Genomic DNA, 27741 nt, shown 5'->3' with positions numbered 1-27741 from the left:
TCACGTCTAAAAGGGAAACGTGCCCTTTCAGAAGCATGTGTGTAATGTAGCAAGTGTATGAGGCAGTGTTTACTAGTCACGTGACTGAGAAACTGGAATTCCTTCTCCCTCCCCCACAAACTCTTTCTCCATTGTTAGTGAACTTGTTATATTACAGACTTCTCACCCTTATAAGCTCCCGACTTGTCTCCATGTTACTCACAACTCCTCTCACAGCTACCTTTATCAGCTCTTTCATACTTACTCACAGACCAACATGCCAACTTCTTCACACCACCCACCTTTATTTCTTCAGCTTTCTCTTTTTAGCTCACTGTTTCTAAAGTTTTGCTCTGTTGATCTCACTGATCATAACGTAAAACACTTGCCCTTATATGGGACGTGTCTGAATAAACCGCATGTTCTTTGGGGCAAGACCTTGCTTTGCTCTTCTGCCATCTGCCTTAAGGAACTAGTATCTTAAGATATAACTGGCCAACAGCAGGCTGGGACACTCAAGGTGGGATTCAAAGAAGAGAGTTGAGACCACATGAAATTTGCCACCTCTGCAATTTTTTTCTGTCCTTCATGTTCACAGGTCACTGTACCCCATGGTTTTATTTTTAACCAGTATCATCAATAGTTTCTATGAACAAAGCCCTGGAGGCTGCCTAAAATTCCCCAGGTAATCCATGTCCCAGCTTCGATGACACACTGATGTTTACTTACATGAGGACATGCTTTCAGTGAGAATAATAACTAGAAGTGTGTCATTCTGGCATGTATTGATGACCTCTACTGAAGTGTGTCAAAGAGCCAGCAAATGAAGTATACCGCAATGCATGCTGCAGTTTCTTGCACAGAAACATAAAAGCACAAAGCGCTGTTTTGCCCTGATTACAACACATTTCATTACAATTACTTGGGGCCTTATCTCAGGGGAAGTGGTCCATATCATACTTCCTTGCTTAGGTTTTTTCTGATACTTAGGACTACATAATGCAAAATTATTTGTCTTACCTGAATGCATGATCTGAAGCATTCCCAGGTCTTCTCTCAGCTACTGAGAGTACCTGCTGGTTTTGCCCAGGAAGATGGTATTGGCTTACGGCTATCCTAAATCACAATGTTTGATAATTTTTCCCACTGATTGTTAATTTTGTCTAAAAAACTATCGAGGAATTTCTGTTTAACAATATAGTCTAATGGTTTGACTTTCATGGTCCAAACCCACTGTGACTAATTCTGTAGACTTGTGACTTATTTTATAGACTTGTTTTGGTATCAGATGTGTTTCAAATGAAAAAAAAAATTCTCAACAGTAATTTTTTCTTTTAGCCACATTATTCAATGATTATCATTGTCCCTCTTTGTCATTTTGCTACAGAAAACCTGCTGTACAAGAACTCTGAAAAAAGTCAGTCAGACATAAAATTTAGAGAACTGGACTAGCAAATGCTACGCTTCAAGTAATGTATGCAAACAAGCCTATAAAGGAACGTTGTGAAAGTTTCTGGAGAAAAGTACTCATTACATATTGTATTTGTATTGATGCCTTCCTACAGTATCTTTTTCAGATGCAAGGAGAGCTTTATACGGTCTCTCCATTTATAACATTTTGAAAGTAAGTATAAAGTTACACTTTCCTAAGCACAAATACAAAATGATATTCCATACTCTTATCTGTAAACAGCTTTCTAAAGGAAGAATGGAAAAGCCTCTTTTATTTTTCAAATAAATGAATTCTACTATAGTTTGGGAAATTAGGAAAGATGAAGAAGACTGTAAGGATTTTGTGTTATTAACAGAAAAGTTTTGTCACTAATTAAAAAAAACAACTTCCATTACCTAATAAACACCAGTTTAATTTTGGAAACATCTGCGACTGATACATTTCACCCTTTATTTCAAATTCAAGTTCATAAAAGGGCAAGTTGCTGTAAGCAATATTCATTATAATGTGATAAGATTTTGCCAGTACTTTGCTTTTTAGATAAGTTTCAGGGGAAGAAAACCATGTTGTGTGAGCTAGTGCAGTAGCTGCCGTACAAGTGCTATTGTAGATCAGCCATAAGATGGAAGGACAGATGGTCGTCTTGATTTCTTTTTTCTCTCAAAGCAATTTCAACAAAGCAGACTGCTTTGTGTTCTCAAAATAAGTTATAGTGCAAGCTGATTTCCTCAAGTACAAGGACCTTCCATAGCTGGATCTTTTTCCCTAATGAGCATATCTCAAAACTTAATTCTGAAAAACTTCACAGTTTAGGAGAGTTGAAGTATGCCTTTCAGTAACATGGACATTTTTGCTTAAAATGAACAGCATTTTTCCCTCATGCAACACTAAATTTCTCTCACTGGTCTCCGTGAGATTCTGTAGAGACTCAACAAGGTCTAAAAGAGCTCAGTCTTAACTTTGAGATACACTTTATGGACTGTTTTACAGAGCACAAAAATTCTGTTAACATGAGCAAATAGAAAAAAAAGCTATGTTTTTTAGGATGTAGGCCATGCAGGCAAGTATTATTTTGCTATATCTTTATGTGCATCATGTTTTCCTCTATGCATACAGAAAGATGCTGTACAAAATATTTTTGTGCACCTGAAATTTGGTATTCTAAGAAGCTATTTTTAGCACAGCTTATTTTTCTGCTAAGTTTTAAGCATTGTGTATATTCATATAAATAGCGCTGAGTACCTTGTTAGTGCCATAAAATACTGAAGTCAATAATAGAAGAGCTACTGGAACCCCCTGTGAGGCCTGAGGCACTTTTTGCAGTGAAGACAGGACAGCTCAGAATCCTGAAAACTCACCCCCAAATACTGTTCTCCTCCACCCTTCCCCTCTCTCCTAAGCAACAGGTATTTTGATCATGGCAATACCATTACAACAATAAATCAAGCTGGCATGTCTTTCCTAATTCAGTCTTTTGATGTCGTTTGCCCTTTTGTCTCATGTTTCACTTGTGCTGGGAGTGAAATACTCCTTCTCCCAAAGCAATCTTTTTCAGCCCCTTTTGTGTCCCTTCTTTTTGTTATATGATGTCAGCATCACATTAAGGGAGAGCCAGGTTGAAATCCGTACCAGAACATAAGTTGTGTATCTGACTTCTTGGATTTTGAACACTTACCTAGGCAGCCATGTGTCACCGCGTAGCAGTTTCACTGTGATGCCATCAGTAGCGTAACCCGTGTCTGCTTCTGAGAAGAAAAACTGCTTCACCAGATAAAGCAACAGGAAGCTGCTCTTGGATACACCAATGAGGCAACAGCTCACATGTCTCAATTTTTTTTTTTGCCTCCTTTTGTTTTTTTATACCTTGTTAATCTAAACTTATCCATTGGAAAAAAGGCAACATAGTTACGTAAAAGTATGCACAAAGGATGGTACCAACCTTGGTAAATCTAGGAATACTTTTAGGAAGTTTATAAAAGTTTTATTGAAAATATTGCCTAATTACATGAGTGGAGTATATTACAAACCTCTTGTTTAGGACACAATACATTCTGCAGAGAAACCACTCCACAGAAATAAAATACTGTGGAGTGTGTATGTATTTATTTGTGTTTACTTGTATATGTTCAAACCACAGGGTCTTTTTTTGACTGAAGGACTTGTCACTTGCCTTTCCCAACAAATTTATCACAGAATCATATAAGAATCCACCTAAGAAGAGCCCATAAAAATACCTCACAATTACTTCAGGAGTTTGTGTAAAAAGAATTATTTTCAGAGTTTGTATTATTGTTTTTTCCCATTTGCCTACTGATGGGAGGAAGTTTGTGAACAGTTCTAGTTAACAAAGGATAACAGAATTTTATGCACTGCAACAGGTTGCATATTTATATATTTTTATATAAACTGAAGCTGAGGTTGGATGCAGCTTTCACAGGAGTGATTCTTTTAACAGATAATTCTATTCAATTAGGTGGAAAATTGTTACATGAGCACAGTTTCTGTTTTCCCTCTGTGATCAGAATAATTTATTGTGTGCTCTGATTTTTTTCTTAAATTCTGTTTGGAACGATTCAATTCTGCTTGTAAGAAACTGGGTACAATTTCACTTTAAATGTACATCTATTGGGTAACACAAAAACCGGCCTGTTTGATGATTCACATGCTAAGGAGAAATGAAACAGACAAGCAAATTTAAAAGCTCTAAAATAGGACATACTGACTTCCTTGAGAACAGTATCAGACAGCTCTATAATATTTAGCCATTGGATGCAGAGATTTGGTTCCTTCTTTTTTCCAGCCAGAGCATGACTTTTTCATCCACAGTTTTTCTATTGATGTGCTTGTTATATGAAGTCTAAATTACCAAATCATTCTATACTTGTGGTCATTCCTGAACTGGTATCATAGCCCCCCTCCAGTTTGGCGAAAGGGAGGCTTTCCAGCCACTTGGTTAGATTAATTTCTAAAATAAATTTCAGTCAAACCTTTATTTCTACTGAGAGAAAAGTCATTTGACAAAGACCTGTTTTATCACTTTTCACCTGCCTTTTACTAACATGGTACCTACTAAGAACAACGTCTGGTGAGCTGGTTCTGCTGTTCTGTTGAGGCACATCATAGAACGGAAATATGAGTTTTGAAAGCTGACACTTTTAGGCTCCTATGAGTGAATAAGAGACTGAATTCCACAGGTGAAGCCTTCTACCTGGAATAAATTGATGCATTAATTTAAGAAATTACCAAAATTAACCAATTAATAATTCATGATGGTTTTGCAAACCTTCCAGGTGTGCAAAGCGGTACAGTCTGCTAGAACGAATGTGAATTAGGACCATTAGCATAATTCTACCTCTGCCACTGACTCACTGTAGCCTTGAGGAAGTCACTTTGTCCTTCTGCATGTAATAATGACATTGTATAGCTCATTTGGGTGTGAGCAGGTTCATTAGTTAATGCTTGATATCGCTGTAAAGTCCAAAATGTTTTGTGAGTGTTTGGTATTGTTATTAAAAAAGAAATAAACAGGAAACGTCAGTCAGGTAATGTCATCACTGAGACATTAGATCCCTCAATGACATGGACGAGAGAGGCAGTGGCTCGAATAACAGCATTCTTTATGGACAGAAATGTGCAAAACCTGGGCTTTTCCACAGCTCTAACACACTGCCTGCACGACGTCAGTCACTGCATCTCCTGGTGCCTCATTCCTCTTTTAAGCACATGAAGCATCGCCTCTGTAAAACACTGAAGGTCAGCAGACAGACAGTTCCCCTTCAGGGATTTTTATAGGATAATCAAGCTGATCACCAGTCTCCTGATTACTTTTCCTCTAAGCTGAATGCTTTCATGAGCTGGAGCCTGAGGGAACACCCTGGCTATCCTCACGGAAACTTTTAACATGTGGCACAGCACCATCTCAGCTGGTCGTATTTTTAAGCAGCTGCCCTGCAGTGTGCCCCATGAAGGCTGTCAAACAGAAAGGCTTGTTCAGCCCCACTAGTGGCACAAGTCAAACCCCACTTTCCTGATCCCTCTCTGGGGCCCTGCTGACGCACCTGCGGATCTAACTGGGGCCAACTGGGATACCCGGGGAAGCCCGTGAGGCTGCCAGGATCTCCGGGGCAGGGCCTCTCCGGGCCTGGCCCTGTGCCCTAGCGCCACTCCCTGCCTGTTCCTGTGCAAGCGATCAAAGGTCTCACAGCGCGCTGGAGTTTTCTCCTTCACAGTGCTGATTTTTGCCGACTTTACGAGGGATTTGTGGCAGCCTGAGGGCAGGGCAAAACCAGGAAACTGGCTGCTGGCGAGGGCCTGGAAATGAGAGATTCACTGGGAAACACCATTCCTCTCCCAGGAAAACTGCCGTGCCTTGTCAGAGGCCCCGAAAAAAAGGTCAGTTTGGTGTAGCCCTCACAGCCTGGCTGCTTATGCTGCACTAAACGCAATTTCCCTGTGTGTTCCCAGCCAAACCCAGTCCAGCCGTGAAGCCCACACCCCGCCTCGTCTCACAGCCGGTCAGCTTTCCAACACCCAAGATGGCTCCACAATAGCTTCACTCGCTATTCAGTGCCCAATTCCAGCATGGCGGTACGCGTCCCACCAGCCGGAACTTGCCTTGCCCTTTCTCAAAATGGCAACCACTAACTTCAACCCGGGGAGGGGGGCTGCCCGTAAGGGCTGAAAGCCTTCCCCTCCCTTCACCTTTCCCTTTAGCAAGATGGCGGCGAAGGGTGCTGACGCCCCGCCCCCAGGTGACTGCCAGGTTGTGCGGTCACGTGACGCGCCCAGCCGGGTAGTGGCGAGTTGCTGTAGGGATGGGGCGGCGCGCCCGGGACGCTGCGGGCTGCGCGGAGCCTTGCGGAGGGGCTGGGATGGGGTGCGCGGCTTTGCTGTGGGGCTGGCTCCTGCTTGGCTGCAGCTGGGGCCCGGGGCCGCCCGGGGTCGGTGCCGCCGCGCTCTCGACGGCCACCTACGTGCTGGACGATGCCGGCGGGCTGGGCAGGCAGTTCGACGGGATCGGGGCTGTCAGCGGCGGCGGGGTGAGCGGCGCCGGCGGGCGTGGGGGCTCCTCCGGCGCTGTGGTGCTAATACCCTCCTCGGGGCGGCCGTTGCAACGGGCGCTTGGGCAGGGGGTTCCGTCAGTGGGAGTGTTTGGTGGCTTCGGTGCCGGCCCTCGAGGCTTCGGCGGGGCCTGTGCCGGGGGGAGGGGGTTGTCTCTGAGGGGAGCCGTGAGAGGTGAGGGAGGGGAGAAGTCTGAGGGGAACCGTGAGGGCGGAGGGGGGCCGGGGGGGGGGGGGAGGGGGGGCGTGAGCGGGGCTCTGAGGGGGAGTCCTGGAGCTGTACGGGCAGTGGTCCTGGCTGTGAGGAGAGCTGGAGCCGGGCCCTGGTTTGTGCCTGTCCGCCGATCAGCTGCTCAGTGGCTCTTTCTCATCAGGCTGCTCGGGGTGCCGGGGGCCAGCCACGTCCTCGGTGGCGTTGGAGGAGAGCTAAGCCAGGGTGGGATTTTTCTGTAGAGGGTCTTCCTAGCTACTTGTCTCTGAGTTTTAAAACGCTGGATGAGCCAACAGCCAGTCGTATGCTTTCCTGTAGTCCAGCCAGCAGAGCTGTGAGATCCTGCGAGTTCTAACCCACTCTTGGACCTGCTGAGTTGCTTTCCTTGCCCTCCTGCCTGTGTGCCCCGTGAGCTCCCATTGCCTTTGGTATACGGTGAGCCAAAGCAGGGAGATTCGAGTAGAGCGGGCGAAACGGTGCTGGGAGGCAGCTGCGTTTCACTTGAGATAAGTCTGTGAGATCTCTTTGTTTCTCTGTTCTCTGCACTCTCTTTGCAGTAAATTGCAGGTAACTGGAGTACAAGGCAATTGCAATCTATGAAACCAGAAATGCACAACTGAAGGGTTAGAAGAGAGTTTTTGTAGGGGCTTAGCTGAGTTCCTGCTGCCGTAATTATTTTTGTAGATGTAGTTGCTATGTGAAAGTCCTAGACTGACAAACTGGGATGTACTTACGTGTTTGAAAGTTAGGTTTTCATATTTTCATGTTTTCTTTCCATTTTAGGCCACATCTAGACTCCTGGTGAACTACCAAGAACCTTATCGCACCCAGATTTTAGATTATCTGTTCAAGGTAAAGTTGGTTTCACTGCTACAATAATGTCTAATTTAATGCAGAATTTCTTATTGTGTAATGTTGGAACTCCTATAGTGTATTCAGTACTACCTGAAATTTGACAAAATCCCATCTTGTAAAGCATCTACTTTAATGTTGATTTTTATCAGAACCTTACGTTTTAGCTGTTTTTTGACAACCAGCATGTTGTTCAGGAGCCTATTTCTTCAAATTACTATGAAAATTCCTTTTATGTTTTCACAATATGCTTTAAAAATACGTTTTCAACATATTTTGGTCATCCATGTGGGCTTAATGAGAATTAAATCATTTTTGTGGCTAAAATGAGGGGTTTAGCTGTTCATAGCGATTGCAGGAAGTGGGTCTTTGAGACAGTTTTGATGTTTTTGGAGTACAGATAGATTCACATAACGTGAAAATGACTGTGCAGACTGCATCATTTCAATAGCATATCTATTCCAAACTCATCTCAAGTATAAGTGCAGTTACTCTAGAAGGTGTGTGAACGTTATTGGTTTGCAAGCTGCTTTAGTTAGCAAGTGTAACCTGTGGAGTTACCCAACTTAATATATGGTAAGATTGTTGCACTGGATGGTAATAACTTGTTTTGCTTTTGGCACTGTAAATTACTCTGCTGGAAGAGAATGTCATGTCACTTTCAAGTAATGTAATCCAGATGGCTAGAGGGGAATAATTTACTGTGCAGTTTAAAGAATTGGTTTTAAAGGATAGAGTAAGGCATAATGTGTGACTGGGGGATCAAAACCTGTGGTTTTTTGAGACCGAAGCTGTGTGTTACAAATATGAGTTTTCTGAAGGAATCGATAGGCATGTGGTAAAAGAAAATCTAGCTGAGAAATCATGATTTTCAAAGAATTTTTGACATGTTCATTCACCAAAACCTCTTAAGCTGTCATGAGATACCTGGGAGGGGTATACCTTGCCTCATTCTCCTTGTCTTTTAATGTCAGTCAACTTTCATGATGGGGATGGGAGAGCAAATGTGTTAGAAGTTTAAAATCAGAAATGTCAGGAAGAGAAATGGTAAACTGGGAATATTTGCTTCTTATTTAAAAACAAATAAAAAAATCCAAAACTTGTAAGCCAAGCAAACTGTCGTCTATGCAGCATATTTTTTTAATCAAACTGCATTCTCGCATCTTAAAACTTTTTTTTGGATGCCAAAATTGTACTTGAATAATTCCATGGAGGAGGCCAGCTTGTTAGTGGTTATTAAAATAATGATTAGTTGTAACTTCTGGCTTGAGCAACTCTTAAGCCACTAATGGCTGGAAGAACATACTAGGAGTAGGATCACCTGTATGAGCTTGAATTTTATATCCTGCTCCACCAGTCAGATGCCAGGGAAAGAGGATAGTGGACTAGGTGGCCATTTGTTTTCTAGTTTGGTGGGTTTTTTCCGTCTTGCCTTTCTGCCTGTTGTTAGCAGATTATTTCTGACCCGTATGTATGCTCTTTCACATAGGCAGTGTAAACCTTTACACCAAAGAATAAGTTACTTACAGAAATATTAATGTCAATAATTTGATTTTAAAAGAAAACAAGCTTGACTTGTAATAACTTTAAAAATACTGTTGTGTTCCTCATATAGCCCATGTTCTACTTTAGGAGCGCTTCAGTATTTTCTTGAGCATAACCAATTTAAAATCTGCACAGTTGGAGAGAAGTTTTGTTAATGGTGCAAGAGTCAGTGAAACTGACTAAAGCTAAGTGTACTATTTATCTTGCTCGATTTCTTTTGAAGTGGAATTTTGTAATCTCTCATTGCATCGATAATGGGTGTTTAAAAAAAGATTATTCATTTTTTAGCATCCTCAAAATTGTACACTTGTTTATTGCTTTCTTGTTAACAGCAGGATTCTGTTTTTCTGTCTCTCTTTTTTTCTAGCCAAATTTTGGTGCTTCTTTACATATCCTCAAAGTAGAGATTGGAGGTGATGGACAATCAACAGGTATGGATTTTGTGTGAGCAGGGTTTAACTTCTTGTTGCAGTGATGCCATAAGTAACATGTCCTGCACGTGTCACTTTAGCTGAAGCATAGAGATGCATTCTGTAGTTGTACTGAAGTTGCAGAAAAACATAAACGATGTCTGCTAACTTGTAGAAGAGAAATTTACACTAACGTTCCAGAGACGGTTCTCACTATCATATGGTTGATAGGTTGCGTTCTGGAGCAAATGAGTTCTTTATTTCCCCCCAAGATTAAGGAAGCTCTAGTAGCTTACTGAATTACAGAGCATTTCTCAAATACCAGTTTTGCAATACAAACTGTAAAACTTGTGTAGGACTAGGTAGTTTATATCTTAAAAGCATGAAAATGTGAAGACAGCTAGTCAGAAGCAGTTATGTTTCTTTGGTTTAATGAGCTGCTACATTTCACTGGAGTAGTGTTGTCTGACAGTAGGCACTACTTTTTTTTTTGCCTGGCCGCAATTGCAATTGAAAATGTCTTGGTGTAATTTGCCTAGCCTACTATATTTACATATAGGAGAAACTGTTTAGTAACTGCTTGTAATTGGAAGCTGAGAAGCAGTAACTAGACTACAGTTCGTATTGTTTCTTTTTTTTTTTCCCCAGAAGTAAATCTTGGCCACTTCAAGAATAGACTTAGAGCAGACTCAGTTAATAAATAGAAAGCATAGCACCTGTATTTGTGGCATTTTATATATATATTTTTATAAATGTCTTTGTTTGTGTAATTAGATATTGTTTTTCATTCTTTGGTTTACTTTCCTGAAGAAAAATTAACATGGTGAAAAGTATTGTACGGGGTTTAAGAGCTTGATATTTGGTCAATAAATTGCTGGTTAGAGGAGAATGGAGTAGTCTTCATGCATGCACAGACCTTCTCTTCGAACATACTTGCTGCTGGCTAAGGAGAATGTTACATACTTCCGTGATGGCTTTCCAGATTTTAGAAGGAGAACAGTAAGATGCATATGTCTTAACACACTAGACTGCAGCTCTTATTCTGACCTCAGAGGTGTGATCAGGAGTCTGTTTGAAGTGTGATCAAGAGTCTTAAGTTTGGAATGTAATTGTTGTTCTATGTCTCTGACAAATAGAACTTCCAAATAGTAAAGTGTTAGTAAGGTAAAAAACCCAACCCTATTTTCTGTAATGAAATGTGCTGTTTCAGCAGGCTTCATTTAAAAAAAAAAAAGTCTCATCAGAAGAGATCTCTGTACAATGAGGCATATAGTTTAGCATAAGTAATTGTTGCAGTTGCGTGCACAAGTTGTTAATTGACTTTTGTGTGTAATGACTTCCCATGCAACACTGATTCTTTTGCACCTTTCTAGTTTGTTTACCTTTGCCTGAGGCAATTCAGTGCATAGCCTTCAATTCCAAAAGCTCTTCCTGCAGTCATGGGACACTGTGGAAATTATAAACTAGGTCTTTTACTATAAAAATAAAAAAAATCTCTTTCCTGTCACGGAAAAACTTCATGGCAGTTCCTTTCTTTTCTCTCCCTGGACTTGCCTTGCACAGAAGAAACAAACTGTAACCTTCTTTTGTTTGCTTTTTGGTTGAGATATAATCTGCTTCTACAAATGTTTGGGTTTTTTTCCCTCCTGATCTTAATGCTGAAACTTCCCTGGTGGTTGTTGGGACCAAGATAATAATGAATATAGATTTAGTATTATCATAGCTAGGGATAGAAAATGCCCAATAGTTCATCACATTCTGATGTTAAAAGCAGGCATAGTCCCTTAAAAATAAAAAATATTAAATTTATGCTAAGTTAATATGCTAAGAATGAAGGGTGACAAGTCTTGCGTGTTCCCTCCCACTGCTCATTTTGCTTTGAAATGCATGCCAAAGAACTTGTGAACCATGTTGGGGATATGTGCTTGCATACTGTGGCAGTGAGCAATACATAAAACTTTATAATGTGTAACAGCTTATGACACAGAAGATAATTGTGAACTACCTGTCTCTTTCCTTCCTAGATGGTACTGAACCCTCCCATATGCACTATGAAAATGATGAGAACTACTTCCGGGGCTATGAATGGTGGCTGATGAAAGAAGCTAAAAAGAGGAACCCCAAAATTAAACTGATTGGTAAATTGCTTCAAGCTTTAGGATTTGAATGCTTTTTCCCCCCTAACTAAATTACATATCTGACCCTTAATTGGCATATTAATTTTAATGGGCAGATGTTTTGATGTTGCAGTAGACAAAGTAGAATCTCTAATATTTGGTAAGCTTGCCTTGATGCTTCACTTAAACTTACTGTGTTTTACTTTGTTACAGTAGCACAACATAAGAATGTAACAAGTAGCATAGGATAAGAAATTACGCTCTAATCATTTGCTTGTATCAAGTTACATTAATGCTTAGACTGTGTCACAGCAATGAACTTCAATGATTTATTATGAGACCTGAATTTCTGACTAATAGAGTAAAAAAATTGGGAGGGATAAAGTAAACTTACAGGAAGTATAAATTAGTAAATGTTTTACGCACTAAATTCAGTTACATGTTCTTCTTACAAACCCATCACCCCCTCCCCATTATAGTGGTTCTTGTCTTCTGATTTGTCTTACGTATGTAGTTGAGTTGTAAGAGGACTTTCCTGTCTCCCTGTTTTGATCGTGGGTTGTGTGTGTGCTGTGACAGTACAAATGTCGAACTCTAGATTTTAATTGAAACACTTCACAAAATGTATTTCACATGAAACAAGGTAAGAAATCTATCAGTTAAGAAGTATCTAATTCCCCCTCTTCCAGGGATCAAGCTTTGCCATATCCAGCCACAAAGCATGACGTGGTGCAGGGTTTGCTAGTCAGGTTCTGTTAAACAGGCAGCGTGACAAGCAGTAAGCTTACCATCTATGACTAATTGTGATTATTAATAACCTCCCTCTTCCCTCAGACCAAGCTCTCAACAAAGGAAGGAGGGTTTGCCTTTGAATTAGCCGATACAAAGTCAGCTGAAAATTTGGCAGGATCTGGTTAGGTTAATTTGTTGTTTTTATTTACTACAAGATCCAGTAAACAGCTGAGACTCAGAAATGCTTTTTCATGATCCTAATCTTTCTTCCTCTATTATGATCAGATCATCACTTCTTCTGAAATTCATATTCAGGAGATTAACAATTTTTGGTGTGCGGTATTGATCCTTTGTCTATAACTCTGTAAATTTTTATCCTAAAATCTTTGGAATTTTAAACCTGTTAGAGCTAATACCACACAATGGAAAGATTGTAGGTAGTCACTTGTTCTCTAGTAATGAAGGTTTTCGAGCTTAAAAAAAAAGCAGTTATTAATATGTTTGATCACAATTTATATTAGAGCATACTCTCCGGTTAAATAAGTTATGTTTCATTGTCTTCACTGGAACTATGTGAATTTGAAGTGCATATCTGCTCCTTCATTTTAGGTAGAACAAATTACAGCTTGCTATTGAAGCTTACTGAGTAATGTAGGCCAACCACTTATTTATTTGTTTTTCTTCTCTCTTTCCAGGATTACCCTGGACATTTCCAGCATGGATAGGGAAGGGTGAAAACTGGCCCTATGACTATCCAGATGTCACTGCTTACTATATTGTTTCTTGGATATTAGGAGCTAAACAGTATCATGATTTGGACATTGATTATATTGGGGTCAGTAAAGCAAAATCTCCTGTATATTTTATCTATCTTCATTTCTAAGATCTTGGTCTTGTCTCTCTCTGTTGATTACTGGAGGAGGGGGGTGGGAAGAGAAATCGTTTTGCAATTGCAGTTTGGGCTTTTTCTGTTGCAAGGGGAAAGGCAAAAGTTGTGTTAGTTTACAGTCTTTCTGCAATAATGGCCATTAAAGCAGAACCAGTGTAAAATGGCTAGTCTCCTGCCTTCCCAAATCTAGAACAAAGTTACCAGAGAATTTGAGAATTCGGAAATCTGTTTGACTCTTGGGCTTGTCGTTTTCTGCCTTGCTTGTTCTGCTTGGGTTTCAGCAGTTACCACCTAACAAAAAGCATTAGTTAAGACGGAGTTTGTGAAAGTCAGCTAATGTGACTTCTTGGCATAAAATATGGTTGCTGCTTTGTGGAAGGGCAATCCTCTACAACTTCTTCCATTTTTACCTGCGTTATTTATAGTAGATAAAGGTGCATGTGTTACAGTACATTATAACTACTGTATTGTGTTACAGTGCAATATATGGAAGTAGTGAACGAATGTCTGAGAAAAATGTCGTAATTTGGAGATGAGAGAGAGAAGCAGACAATTTGGAAAAACACTTTTCAAGTTCATTATTTGACTGAGATTCAACTCTTTACTTTTTCTTCTGATTAAGAAAACGTGTGGCTAGGATGCATCTAAAGTCAGTCCTGTACTTATTGAAACACTTATTTTGGATTTTTAAGTGTTTTGATATGAGACAGTTGTTTAACTGCAGAAAAGCTGAAAATCACTTCAGCAGTCCAGAGCAAAGCTTCTGAAACTATGGTTCCCATCCCTCAAAGGAAGTCTGACCTTTCTGCTATAATGTGGAAAGGTATATCTGATGTGTATCTCCTCTGGAATACATCCCCTTTGATGTTGCTGACTTATTTCAGCTGTGTCAGTCTTACACTTTGGATAACACAGTGATGCTTCAGCAATTCAAGTGGGGGAACAGGGAGAACAACCGCTGTTAATTTTTCTCCTTGCTACGCTCTTAGAGTAGAAGGCAAGTTCTACACTTTACATACTTGAGTAATGTCTGGCTTCTGTGTTGTTACTTCACAGTGATTGGCCTTTTGAGTTCTATACTTCTAAGAAATGGGAATTTCTGCTTCTACAGGCAATGTGGTGACATTGCATATTGTCCAATTTCTTTGTGGGTATAATCTGAAATACAGGAAAGCAGTGAGGTCTGTGAAGGCTCAGAAACTTTCAAAACAATTTTAATGCTGTTCTGATTCTACATTGTTAGCCTTTACTGCTCTTTTGGCTTATAGCATGTGTTATATATCATTATCTGCTTTATGATGAAATGAGCCTTTCAGTAAGTAATTTTTTGATTGGCTCATTTCTGAAGTCATGTATTAGCACTTATGGAAAGATCTAGAAATATCAAAATCAAATGGACATAGCCCACCTGCAAGAAACTATCTGCTTGTACATGGTTGAGTAATATACACCTATGCGGGATACTTTTGCCTTTACTGATGAATGTAAGTCACAGTGTTTGTGTTGTGGTTAGAAAAAAAGAAAGTAAGAAGGTTTCTGACTATGCATTTTGTTGGCCAGGGTATTTGATAGAAAGGAAGACCAGCCTTCCTGCTTTTGAATTTTGAGCTGTGTTTAGCTTGAACACTCTTTCCATAAAAGATGGAAAATCCAGAGCAACGGAAATGAGATCATTTTGTGTCTGTTTACATAAACTATGCTGGATCTCTCATGTTCAAGTATGCATATAGTCCTGTGTAAATTAGAAAAAACTGTAAGTGTCAGTGAATAACCCCCTGAAACTGTAGGCAGTTGTTCGATATGTAACTTATTCTAGCTCTCCTATGTCAGTGTACGGCAACAGGGCCCATTCATTAGGACCGCACCTTGAAGCCGCAATGTGTTTCTCAATGATTTCTAACAAACTGTAGACCCATTGGTAATAATGTCATGTGTAACACTGCTACCATTGTAGAGCTCAAGCAGCTCTAGAGTTCTTTTTGGCAAGAAGGCAATCAGTAGACCTTAGAGATAGATAAACAAGCAGCTATTTTGAACTTTCATACGGAATTTTCCCCTGAAGAGCTGATAATAAAACCAACCAGAGCACTTTCCTCTAGCAAACTGAAATCATGGAGTTCATTAATGGATTGTATAATCTTACATATACTTAAATAAAATCTTTCATTATGTATTGCCATATCCTGATTTTTCTAAATGGCTTTTTACTTTTCTTTTATAGATATGGAATGAAAGGGCATTTAGTAGCAAATATATTAAGGTATGTATTTTTTCTTATTTCTCTAAAGTGAAATCTCTAATATCTCTCACTGCTGCCTGCCCCTGCTGCCCCCCTGCCCTTCTTCAAAAACTCACTTCTGTTTGTTATTTTGAAGTGGAATCTTAAGTACAAGCTTCTGCTTGGTTCATTTCCTTGTTGCTGTTTCGAGGCTAAGAAGCAATAGCATTACCTCTTCTTAAAAGCAAATAAGAGTTAAATTGAGTGTGTAGAAAAACTGCTGATTTTTTTTCTTTTTCAGAACTCAGCAGGGATTGGATCCCATCTGTTTAAAGTTAGTCAATTAGTGGCTATAAGAAAAGTTTCAGTTCTTACAGTTTGTGTACACTAGATGAGGTTAGTCACATCATTTGTCCTTGGCAACTTCTGTAGTTGTTTTGTTCAACGATTAGTTTTAGTAGAATGATACAGGAAATGGCGTACAACAGTTAAACTTGACATTGCAATAAGAGCAAAAAAGTATCTTTAAGTATCTTTCATGAGGCTGGCATATATAAAATTCTGCCTACTCCTGAAAACAGAGAATGCTCTCCTATAAAACATTTCTTTTTAAAATTATATTTCCTAGAATGTAGAATTAGATTAATACCCTTATAGCTGTTTCCTATGATTTGTGCAGTGCTTTGACTGAGGGAGGGCAGGAAGCACTGGCAGAAAGCTCTGTGCTGGTTGTATACCTTGTACAAAGAAAGAGGAATACGTTTTATCCAGCTTTATGGGTTTCTTGTTAACAAATATGTTAATCAACCATGTATTTTAAACTGATTTACTGGTTCCACTGCCACCACAGTAACTTAGTTTCCAAGTCTTATCACATCTTAGACCAAATTCTGTTATATATACTTCACTCCACAACTAATTTCATTAAAGGTATTTTCTAGACTCTCACTTTTGTAGTGAGGCCATTAGTTCCTTTTGGACACAGAGGTTTGGCACTAGGGTTTTCAAGTGACTTACAAAATCCCTTCCAGAGAAAACACAAATACACTGAAGTGTGACACAGCAGGATATCTTCGCATCTATGTCAAGGTGTCTTGTTTCTTTGGGCATGTTAAGTAAAAAAACACTGGTGGATATGTAGATGCTTCAGATTTTGCTAGTGAAGCTACTTAAACCCCTGTCTAAGCTTGTTCAGTGGGTGTGCTTAGAATCCTCTTAAAACATCCCACCCCAATGTGTGTTCAGGACAAACCATAGCCTAACTTTTTTTAAAGCTAGGAAACGATTTCATAGGGTGCTCTTTTTGTTACAAAAAACCTTCAGGAACTAGAAGTTTTCTGTTATATTTAGCCTCAGGCAATGTGGATTCTAGGCTTTTCTTTTTCAAAAAGAAAAGTGGTTCACTAATCGGGTATAGGCTAATGGAGAAATCAGTAAGGATACTAGTACTCTCCTAAAGGATAATCCTAGTCATAGGTAAGTTATGCTGGTAGGGGAGGAGGGGGAAATGTGTGTGTGTGGATTTCAAGTAGAAATCTCTAGTTGTTCAGTATGTATGTTATAGAAGCAACACCAAACAGAACTGAAAGTACTTGTTTGCAGGCTGGAATAAAACAATGCAAGTAAGATGGAAGATAAATAGTGAGAATTTTTTTTTTTTTTTTTTTTTTGAGCTGCAAGTTTTATTTCTTCACTGACTAGATGTTATGTTGCTTGGAATGCCTATGAGACCAAACCCTTTGTAAAAAGAATCATCAAGGAGAGAAGGCAGATCTTACTATAAAGTACTCATTTTATTTCCCTGTATCACTGATTGGCTCTTTTTAAAACTCGTTTTCTGGCTTTCTGTATGTCTTGTAAGAAATAGAAATGTTCCGTTTTGCTCAGTGCTGTGTCATGTCACCTGGAGGCTTTCTATCTGTTTGTCTTGGCTTTCTAATGTGGGGAGAATGAATGTGGAGAACTAACTGTTGAGTGTAGGTGCGGCATTCTACTTGTTAGCTTTTTAAATGCTGTTGAATTGGGTCTAAGCTTTTGGCTTCTAGAGCTAAATGTTTAGTTTAAAATTTGATCTTAAAATCACACAAATATTTCCTGAAAAATGTCAGCCTTCCTTCCACTATACGTTAATTGATATAAGGCTTTTTATTTAACACCCGTTTTACCGTTCATTCTCTTACACTCTGCGGTGTCATGTGGCATCTATTCTCTAATCAGCACGGTAGTTCTATTTGCAGTCTGCCATCTATTTCCTGAAGTGTGCTGTGGCACACTAAACACTTTCTGTAATGTCTGACAAATACATGACATAGATAAGCTCTTAGTTATCTTGCTAAATTTTACTTGTAAGAAGTTATGTTTAGTTACTTCATCCACTAAGGCGCTAGTTATGTTTCTTATTAAGTAGAAAAAATGAAAAAATAAATTATTCTATTGCTTATAAATTCTGATTCAAGAAGATCCTATTCTTCCAATTATATTTGTAAATACTGTCATCCTAAATTAACTCTAAAATTTAGGCAGTATCTGTATATAAACATGAATACTGGGTGTGGGGGAACCATTCTACATATGTTATTATGGAGTGCATTTTGAGTGTCTACAGTTCTGTGTCCTTGGTACTTATCTTTCAACATGGAAGTTCTGCAGTCTTTCTAGTCATTTTGTTCTTCTGAAATACCTCTATGATTAGGCAGTTTTTCCGAATGTCTAGCTAGCTAGAAAGCTTTAAATTGCAAGGACTTTACTGTAAGTATTTCTACCATTATGAATTTTTCTTTTGGTAAACTTTAGGCTTCAAAGGCTTCAAGCAGCTGCACAGACCTTCATTGCTACTTTTCTTCTTCTTAATAAGTTTTATGTCCTTTAGATCCAGGCTTTCATTGTCACCAACACTTGGACTTTGCTTTGTGTCGTTATTTGACTACACATCAAAATAGAAATGCTCTACAAGAAATTATTTAAGGATTCATGCCTACTCATCTTCAAATGGTTGGAAAAATCTTTCTTATGCATGCATGTGTACATACAGCACATAGTACATCATTCCTTTATATCCAAGATTGAAAAAAGGTTTTTAGACTGTGGACTGATGTCCTTTTTCAGATGCAACTGTATGTGGAAGTGGCTGAAAATACTTTTTTATTTTTTTTTTTTTTTTTTAATTGAGTGTTCAGATAAAACATGCTTGTATAATACCAGCCCTGTATAAGCCTGGTTCATTCTTAACTGTTAGAGCTGGGTATATTTTGCCTGGGTATATTTTGTCTAAGTAGTTCCACAGGCAGATGTGAGAGTTTTATCATCTTTGACAGTGAAATAGTAAGGAGAAGCTGGAAAGAGAATAGGAATTCTCTTCTGCTGGCATGTTTGAATTCAAAGTTGACTGCCCTCAGGTTTGTTGTAAATGTGCAAATCCAGTTTTATGCGTTACGTTCCTGAAAATTAGTGAGACATATGAGAGCCAAGTAGTGGGTAAACTTAAATATCAGACACTTACAACATCAAGGATTTTTTTTGTTCAGTAAAATAATGCTTAGGTGCTCTTCACTTGAAAAGGACAGATGTTTGGCAAAGATTTCTGTTCTTGTAGAGAACTGCATGGTTACAAGGTCTTTTCTATTTTAAAACTTCACCCCCTGTTTTCTCAACATACTTTTTTTGGGATCGGGTTAACTTTCACTTCTGATCACTTGCGGAGGTATGTCCACTTCCACATTCCAGCCAGTCATCATTTTTAGATCAACTTAATGTCACTGACTTTATGATAAATCTTTACTCATACGTAATGAATTACATGCATGCAATGGATGAAGTCAGTATGTTGAGAGTGTCCGAGTGGAGTACATGTATGCACATGGGGTGTCAAAAGTAATCCAAGTGACGAGAAGCCCATTTTTGTGTAATGGCTATCTTGAATGTCATAGATCACCCTTCAGTGTTAAAAATACTTATTAATTTTGTCTTAGTTGTCGTTATGGCTCTCCTTTGAGAAGTGAGAACTTTTCTTATCCATCTTGGTCTGAAGACAAATGCTTCCACCGACGACTCCTACAGTTCTTAAATTGTTTTCAGTCTTAAATTTTCATGTTGCCTGGTTGATGAAGGCTATAGTTTAAGTGGTGTTATCTGTTACTAAGGTACTTCGACAATCTTTGGACAGACTGGGTCTAAGGAACATCGGCATCATCGCTGCGGATGGAGATTGGAACGTTTCAAAGGAGATGATAGTTGATCCCTATCTTAATGATGCTATTGAGGTAGTTGGGTAAGTGTGGGAGAAGGGAGGAGTTTTACACATTGCTTCATTTCTGTAAGTAAGTCTTCATCTCTGTATTGAGAAGTCATATATTCTTATTTCATACTTCCTAGCCATTCCCAGTTTTTTCATCATCATATATGGTGGTGACTGATTACTCTTTCCTGTCTTCCTCTCTTCTTTCAGTTTAGCACGTGTCAGGTAACCTCACTACTCTTCCATCGTTTCTTTCAAGTGTTCAGTTAGGAGCTATGTTTTAGGCTTCATATCTTAGCACTAGCGAATGACAGGAGACTTCTAGCTAATCTGCATGTGCATCTTCAAAGTCAGAAAAACCTTAGGACTGAATTCGTGGTCTGCAATCAGTTTTAATTTCAGGTGAACTTGAACTTTCACACTGGAACTTATCACCCTGGGACTTCCCATGCTTACAGCATTCCCTGTTACGCATCCTTTGCTTGAGATTTTTCTGGTCATGTCCTAAAGCTAGGAGTTTCTGTTTGTTGCTTATATCTGATAACAGTATTAGAAGCGCACACACAGACAGTAAAGTAGAAGTAAAAACAAGCATCCAAAGTTTGTTCTTAAACTAATACAACCTATCTCAATTTTAGCAGCTAGGAATGCCCACTGTTGTAGTTCTAGAAAATGGCAACTTAATTGTTTGCCTGCGCTCTTGCTCCATAATACACTTTCTAACTACCTTGCTTCTGTCAACTGGCTTGATACTTATTCTGCTGCTCTTGCTTTCTTGGTAATCTCTGATTTCTCAAAACTATAAATAAGTTTTTAAAAATTATAACATATTCTCAGTGGAAATGACCTATACATGTATAAATTGTTCACTTGTGTTACATTTGTTAACTTGCTTACCTCTGTTGTTAACCTTACTGTGATAAGAACATGCTTGTGGTCACTAGTGTACCATTTATCCTTATCTATACATAAGGGGGTGTGATATGCTTATAATTGTTTAAACTAATGCATGGTTCAAAGGTTATAGCAAGTCAGTTAAGCAGGGATTTTATAAAGAAACTGCTTTCATATGTGTTGAGCTTGTAAACACTTATCACCTGGAAGTGGCTGCCTGAGAAATACCAGTTATAATGCCAGCATTAAGTAACTCATTTGGTTTAAAAACTTATAACTTTCTTAGGTTAGGCAAGACTTGCATCTCAGCAAGTTCTAGTGCATTAGGAGATGTTTTAGTTATGATTTCCATGCCAATGAAACTTGCAGACTGAATGCACTGAGTGTGTATGCTTCTTACTTCTTCAAGCGCTTGACAGAATCAAGGTTAGGAGTACCTTTTTTTGTTTGTAGCCTTTAGGACCACAGACATGTTTTAGTTGTTCTTTAAGATGAAAGTTCTTTTTGTCAGAGGTTTTTCTTGAATGTTATGTGGATTTTTCCCCAACTCCCCCACCCCCACTGATCACAAAAAATGAAGAGTTAGGAGAATATTTCCTGTGCAGTAGTGTTGTTATCTATCAAGAAATTAAGGTTAGTACAAAATGAGAACACCGTGTTTCTCAGCCAATGCTGACTTTAAGGCACCAACTACCGAACAGTTCTTGCTGACCTAGAAAAAGATAATAGTATTTAGGCATCTGTCCTTCAAATGCTCAGGTTCAGAAAGTTGCTAAAAGTATACTGTATCTGTATGTCTCTTAGATAACTGTGTCTAGTTGTTTGCAAAATCTGCTAGTCAATCTGTTTTCCTAAATAGTCTTAAATTCTTTTCTCAGAAGTCCTTTCCTGTACGTTGTTCTGTAATCTCTTTTCAAGTATAACCCTCTCTTTGACTTTTTCTTAGTTCTTCTATTTTGGAATGGAAACCTGGGATTAAATTTGTATTGTTTTACTTAGAAATTATCAAGATAATTGAAATGATTGTTTTGGCATCCATTCACAAAAAGTAACTAACCTTTCCCTTTCTTTGTGTTTCCTTTCATTTTCTTTTTTCCTTTCCTTTTTTTTTTCGCATCAGGTAATTTTTACCTTGATACCATTGCTCCCCATGGAGCTTTATCCCTGCCTAAAATACCATTTGCAATCTGAAGCATATCTAAGGTAGATTTAAGGTAAAGTTTCTATGTCTGTTTTTTCCCCTCCGTATTTGCTGTCTGCTGGCTTGTGATTTGAAAGATGGAGGACTTCATATTTTCTCATTAGAACGAAGGCTACCAAGCTGTTATCATTCAGTGTGTTTCAGTTTCATTGGTTGAAGGAGTGGTCTTGCTGAACATATTGCTTGCCATCATTTCATACCAAAGAGTTGCAGCACTTGCCATTGAAAACAGGAATTTTGTTAGAAGAAGAAAAGAAAAAAGCCTTTGTCTGCTACTAAATCAAATTACTTACCCAGTATTCATAAAGTGCTTGAAAATGGGGAAAAAAAAAAAAATTGTAATATAGTTAGCTCAAGTCTTAGTGTTATGTTATGCTTCCTTATTTTGTTTGCAAGACCATCTTCACTACTGTCTTCCTATGTTATTTTGATGAGTGCTATTTCTGTGTTTGTATAGTATATATTCATATTACTTTTCTCCCAGGATGTATTATGGCTCAGTACTACATCTTCTGTGTTAGACATGGATTTTGTTTGCTGTGTTTAACAAAGCCTGTAGAGCCTATAGCTCTATTTGGCAAGTCCTTTCTTGAAGGCCTATGTGCCAATACACAATTAGACTTGAATGTATTCCACAATATTTTTTTCTGATGTTTATCTAGAAGTAGACAAATTGAAAATGTTTTTCCATAGTTCTCAATTATTTAAGTTATCTTTGACTTGTCAGTCATTATTAGTGGACAGTAATTGTATGTTGGGTGGTGGAAAAAAATCTGCCTTCGTCAGTTTTTATTTACCAGATGGAACAAATCATATTTTATTTCTAGTTGACGTAGCATGTGTCTTTTCTAACACAATGATCAAATAGCAGAAAGGATTGCTGCCATTTTGATTTCTGTTTTTTCCCTGTCTCCTAGTGTCTGTCATTTAAAAAAAATTAAAAAATCGTGGTAAGTCTTAATGAACAAAGAAGATGGGTGACATATTTAAGAGCTATTTGTCAATGACTATGGCTTTTATGTAAGGGGTTCTTGTTCTGTTGATTTTCATAGTTAATATAGTTGCAACTTTAGGGAATCATTAGTCTTATGATCCAGAAATGCTTTCTCAGTTCAATAGGAAGAACAAGTTCAGTTCACTGTTATTTGTTCTCTCTGAGGTAGAAAACATTTGCTGTAAGAGAGAAAGATGAATTGACTTGTCTAAGACTATGCTAAGCTGGTGGAAGAATAAAGATTAATTATAGAAAATACTGTCTTCTGGATTTATTTTATGATTTTGGACCATGCTGCTTTTGCCTTAGTTTTAAACAGAATTTTTGTATTACATAGTTCAAAGCACAAGCTAGAAACTTAATTTTGGATTTATGTAACTGATCTTAAGACATAATATTTGTCTCAATTTAAAACAATAGATTTTACTGGTAGAACAGCCTTGTCTTTTTTTTTTTTTTAATGTCTTATTTCTGGGGATGTTATCTGTAACTAGATAGAATTATTGACCAACTTGGTTTGCACAGGACCTCTGGAGGTCATCTGACTGAACCCCCCTGCATCAAGCAGGTGCAATTAGATCATGGTGCTGAGGCTTGTTCAGCTTTAGTATCTTCACAACCCTTTTGGACAACTTATTCCACGTGTTTGATCATATTCATGCTCTTTTTTTCCTTTTTCTTTTTTTTTTTCCTTTTAAGTTCTTATCCCTAACTGAATTTTTCATCAGTCCACAGCCTGTACTGTTGCAAGGGGTTATTCTGTCCCAGGTGTAGGACTTCGTGTTTGCATCTGTTGAACTTGACAAGGTTCCTGCCAGCCTGTTTTTTCCTGTCTGTTAGTTCCCTCTAAATAACAGCCCTCCTTTTCAGCATATAACTGTTGTTGTGGGTTAACCCCGATAGGCAGCTCAGCTCCACACAGCCACTCGTTCACTCCCCCTCAATGGGATGGGGGGGAGAATCAGAAGGGTGAAAGTGAGAAAACTCATGGGTCAAGATAAAGACAGCTTAATAGGGAAGCAAAAGCTGTGTGTGCAAGCAAAGCAAAATGTGAACTTCCTGAATTTTATTAAAGACATCAAACAGTATTGGCCCTAATGTCAGTCTATGGGGACATCGCTAGCAATCTGCACTGTGGTTGGACTTTTCTATCCACCTTGGTGGGCGACTATGCTAAAGTCAAGGTATATAACATCCACTGATTTCACCTTGACCACACAGGTCATCATCTTGTCATAGAAAGCAGTCGTGTTTGTCAGGCATGATTTGCCCTCGGTAAATCCATGAATCCATGCTGCTGTTCCCAGTCTTCCTCATATCCTTCTTGTGCTTGGAAATGGCTTCCAGGAAGACTTGCTCTGTAACCTTCCTGGGGACTGAGGCTAGATTGATGGGCCTGTAGTTTCTTAGATCCTCCTTGAAAACGGGCATTAAAACTGTTTTTCTCTAGTCATCAGGAACCTCCTCTAGTCACTAAATACTGTAGCCTTTGTATGTATATTAAGTCTGCAAACCAAATACTGCCTTATTCTAATGCAAGATGTAACAGGAAAATATAATATAGAAGTAATACGCTGTGTTCAGACAAAGGTCTTAAGACTTTGGGGCAGGAAATCTTGATGTTTCAGGCTACTGGCAGATTGCACGTAAGCTAGTTCAGATTCTGATCTGTGGAAAAAAAAAAAAATCTTGCAGCACTGTTTCCTGCAGATAGTATTCCCTGTTAGAGAAGATTATATATGGTAGAAATATACAGAATTATTTGAAGGTAGTTAGGCATTTGATGTTATCTGAATTTACAAGTACAGCAAATGTTGTTTAGGGGACCTCTGGACTTCAAGAAACTACATCATTAGACTCGATCTTAAGTGACATTTTAGATTTGTTTCATTGACTTTCAAGGCCTTAAAATGTCTCTAGGGAAGTGTACAGTGGTTGCAATTTTAAAACTTGAAATAAAATGCAGTTGAGTAATAAGGTATGCATGTGTTGGGTTTTTTCTCGTTTCTTGTGTTGGTTGTGTTTAGGAAGAGCTCATCTCATTTGTGTTGCTTCACTGTTAAACTGAAATAGTTGATTAGCAGGGAGAATAGGGGGAATCAACTCCTTTTCTTAATTAAATGTTTACTGTGCTTTCACAAGGTTTATAAGTTATAATTCAGTTGTCCTTGCCCTGTATGTGGTCCTTGTAGCCTAACCCTCAGCATTGTAACATCTAAGTGGCTGATCTGCAAATAAGAGTATCTTGCATGAAATGTGATATGCTTTGTCTTTCACTTTATCTGCAGTTTTGTGTGTGTAAGAAAATAAGAACCAAATGTTTTTAATTTTCTCTTTTGTCATGTACTTTGGGGTTTGGTGTGGTAGAGGAAGCAGGTGTCCTTCTTTGAAGGCACTTTGTGCTTGACAATCTATTATATTTTGTTTGGTGTAACAGTTGTTGTCCAAGTTGTAAAAACAAGAATTGGAATATGATCTGTTTTTGAAATATGTTCAAATAGTGCTGAAGAAGATGCTGCCTTTCCCAATATAAATATTTGACAATTTGAAAAACATTTTTTTATTTGTCCCTTCTCTCTGTTCTTTGCTCTCCGTTTTTTTTTTTTTTTTTTTTTTTTTTTTTTTCCCCAAAGCTGTTGAGATACACATTGGATAAGCACGGTCTGCAGCAGGTGAGGATCATAGCCAGCGATAGACTGTGGGAGCCCATTTCCTTTGTCTTGCTGCTTGACTCTGAGCTCCACGGAGTGGTCGATGTGATTGGGTAGGGGGTTCTCTCTGTTTTTCTTTCTTGGTGGTTTGTTCATAGCTTGTCTTCATCTTGCTTATTTATAACTAGCACAGCCAAAGCTTTACCTCTCTATACTCTTACCTGCAACGAGAGGATTGATACTATAATCTTTCCTACTAACCCACATCAAATCACATGGGCTGTTGTCCTGGTGACAGCCTCAACCCTTTAATTGAATCATGAGTCTCCTATCATCTGGAAGATTCCTATTGGCTGTGATTGCACTTTTGAAGAATTAAAGGTTTTTTGGACAACCCTGTTTATTCTGAGGGTTGTTTTGGTTCCTGTATTTGGTATGCAAAAAGTGCTTTAGCTTTACAGCTTTGTATACAGCCTTGTATTACTGACTTCGACTGGTCTGTTACAGAAATGGGTGTGATCCAGAAATTAATTGGGGCTATGATTCTTTTTTTAGTTACAATAATGTCTTGATTCTTACTTCCCATTTTGTTTTGATGGGAAGGTTGTGTTTGGAAAGCATGCAACCAGCTGACTTGTTTTTCTAGTTCTGGGTTTCATCATATGATACTAGTATTTTGCAAAAGTAGTAGACTAAATTTGAGATTGATTACTGACTTGTCTGCTGAATGGAAATGTGTGTAAGACTTGCTCATTAACTTTTCTTTTTACAGTAGCTCTAAATTTTAATTATTAGGTTCCATGAACTTGCCTGACCCAATCACATGCTTCAAATGTGGCTGTTCCTTGCTTCAACTTGAGTCTTTTTCATTCATCTTTATATATCTCACCCATAGGAGGTGTAAAAATGAAGGCTTTCCCTCCAAATACAGATAGGCAGGCAGTGCCCTCCCAAATCAATCCCTCCCCCCATTCTGAACAACAAAAAGTATCCTGACAGTTTTTTTCAAGTGGAGTCTTGGATCATGTGTGGATCAACTAGTGAAAGCAACTGTGAACTCACTCTGACTAGATGCAAATCCACTGTAATTACCATGATCCCAACGTGGTGAGCGTGCTTCCTTTCTGTTTTTTGGCAGCTACGAGTATGCACCAAGAGTCAGTTGTGAGGCTCAACTGTTTTTACACTATCTCAGTAAGCTGTAGTTGCTTAACTTTGCAAGTGTAAGTTTTGCATTCCTACTCTGATTCAGTCTTAACAGGGAGATGAAATACTCTCTTGTGTAATGGATAATCAGTTGGCTACTGGACATTTAGTGGTGCACATCTCACCATGGTATCTTTAAAAAAAAAAATTGTTGTCTTTCATTTCTGTTTGAAACTATAAGAAGTATTTCAGATAGCCAGGGTTTTATATGAATGTACATAAAATCAATTTTGGTCTTGGTAATGTAATTTGTGATCTGTGAGGTTTCTCATCAGGCAAGCTGGATGGGAGATTAGTTAAAGCTGCTGCTTTTGTTTTATTTTGCACTATTTGCATCCATGCTTCATCTGCAAGATATTGTAATGGCTAGAAATTAGAGGGAGCCCTGAAGACACACTGTAAAACTATTAATAGATGTTCACTCACATAGGAATGACCCAGGTCACCAAAGCTTTTTATAATGTGCTATTTCCAAACAGCTTTTCAGAGCTATTACGGTTGCATCAATTTTACCAGTGAAATGAAATATAATGAATTATAAACAAGTATTACTCCTACTTTGAACACATTTAAATTACATTGTAGCTCTTGAAAACAATGTTTTTCAAGGATGGGCTTGCAAATTCCACGGCTACTCATAGGAGTACTTTAGATATGCTACTTGTTTGTAACAGTCAAACCAGTTAGATTTTTGTATGCTATACAGTTAGAGACCAAGCTATTCTGACTCTACATGTTGAAAATTCCACCCCCAGGCCCCGCCGCCCCCCCCCCCCCCCCCCCCCCCCCCCGCTTCCTGCTGCTAATTGAAAGAAAATAGGAAGTGTTTAGAAAGTGTCAGTGAGTTTAGGAGTAACAACTTTCATTTTCACCTAATATAAATTTAGTATGCCATTAGGTGACAACTCAGTCTTTTTGGTTAGAAGCATCAGTGTTCTTAACTAGGTCTGTTCTAAACACACATTTGGCTGAATGTGTTGCAGAAAACCAAGCATTTTAAAGAAATTTATTAGACCTAATTACGCCCAAGTTAACAACCTAAGAACAAGAAGATGATGTTGTGACATTAGTGCATGATGAAATCATGATGTGGTG

At 38.6% G+C, this 27741-nt stretch overlaps 1 protein-coding gene across 1 annotated transcript in view; it reads left to right on the top strand.

Annotated features, from left to right (window-relative positions):
* The first annotated feature begins 6303 nt into the window (after positions 1-6303).
* The window catches only part of GALC (galactosylceramidase), a 39912-nt gene continuing 18474 nt past the window's right edge, over positions 6304-27741 (top strand). Inside the window, exons 1-7 of the mRNA XM_050897299.1 lie at positions 6304-6513; positions 7487-7555; positions 9468-9531; positions 11535-11648; positions 13055-13194; positions 15470-15508; positions 25423-25553. Coding sequence (XP_050753256.1) covers positions 6304-6513; positions 7487-7555; positions 9468-9531; positions 11535-11648; positions 13055-13194; positions 15470-15508; positions 25423-25553 — 767 coding nt within the window. The remainder of the gene's footprint in view (positions 6514-7486; positions 7556-9467; positions 9532-11534; positions 11649-13054; positions 13195-15469; positions 15509-25422; positions 25554-27741) is intronic.

This window comes from Gymnogyps californianus, chromosome 5 (assembly GCF_018139145.2).
Source record: "Gymnogyps californianus isolate 813 chromosome 5, ASM1813914v2, whole genome shotgun sequence".
Classification (NCBI taxonomy): Eukaryota; Metazoa; Chordata; class Aves; order Accipitriformes; family Cathartidae; genus Gymnogyps; species Gymnogyps californianus.
The sequence above is the reverse complement of the archived record's forward strand: the minus strand, read 5'-3'. Positions and strand labels throughout refer to the sequence as shown.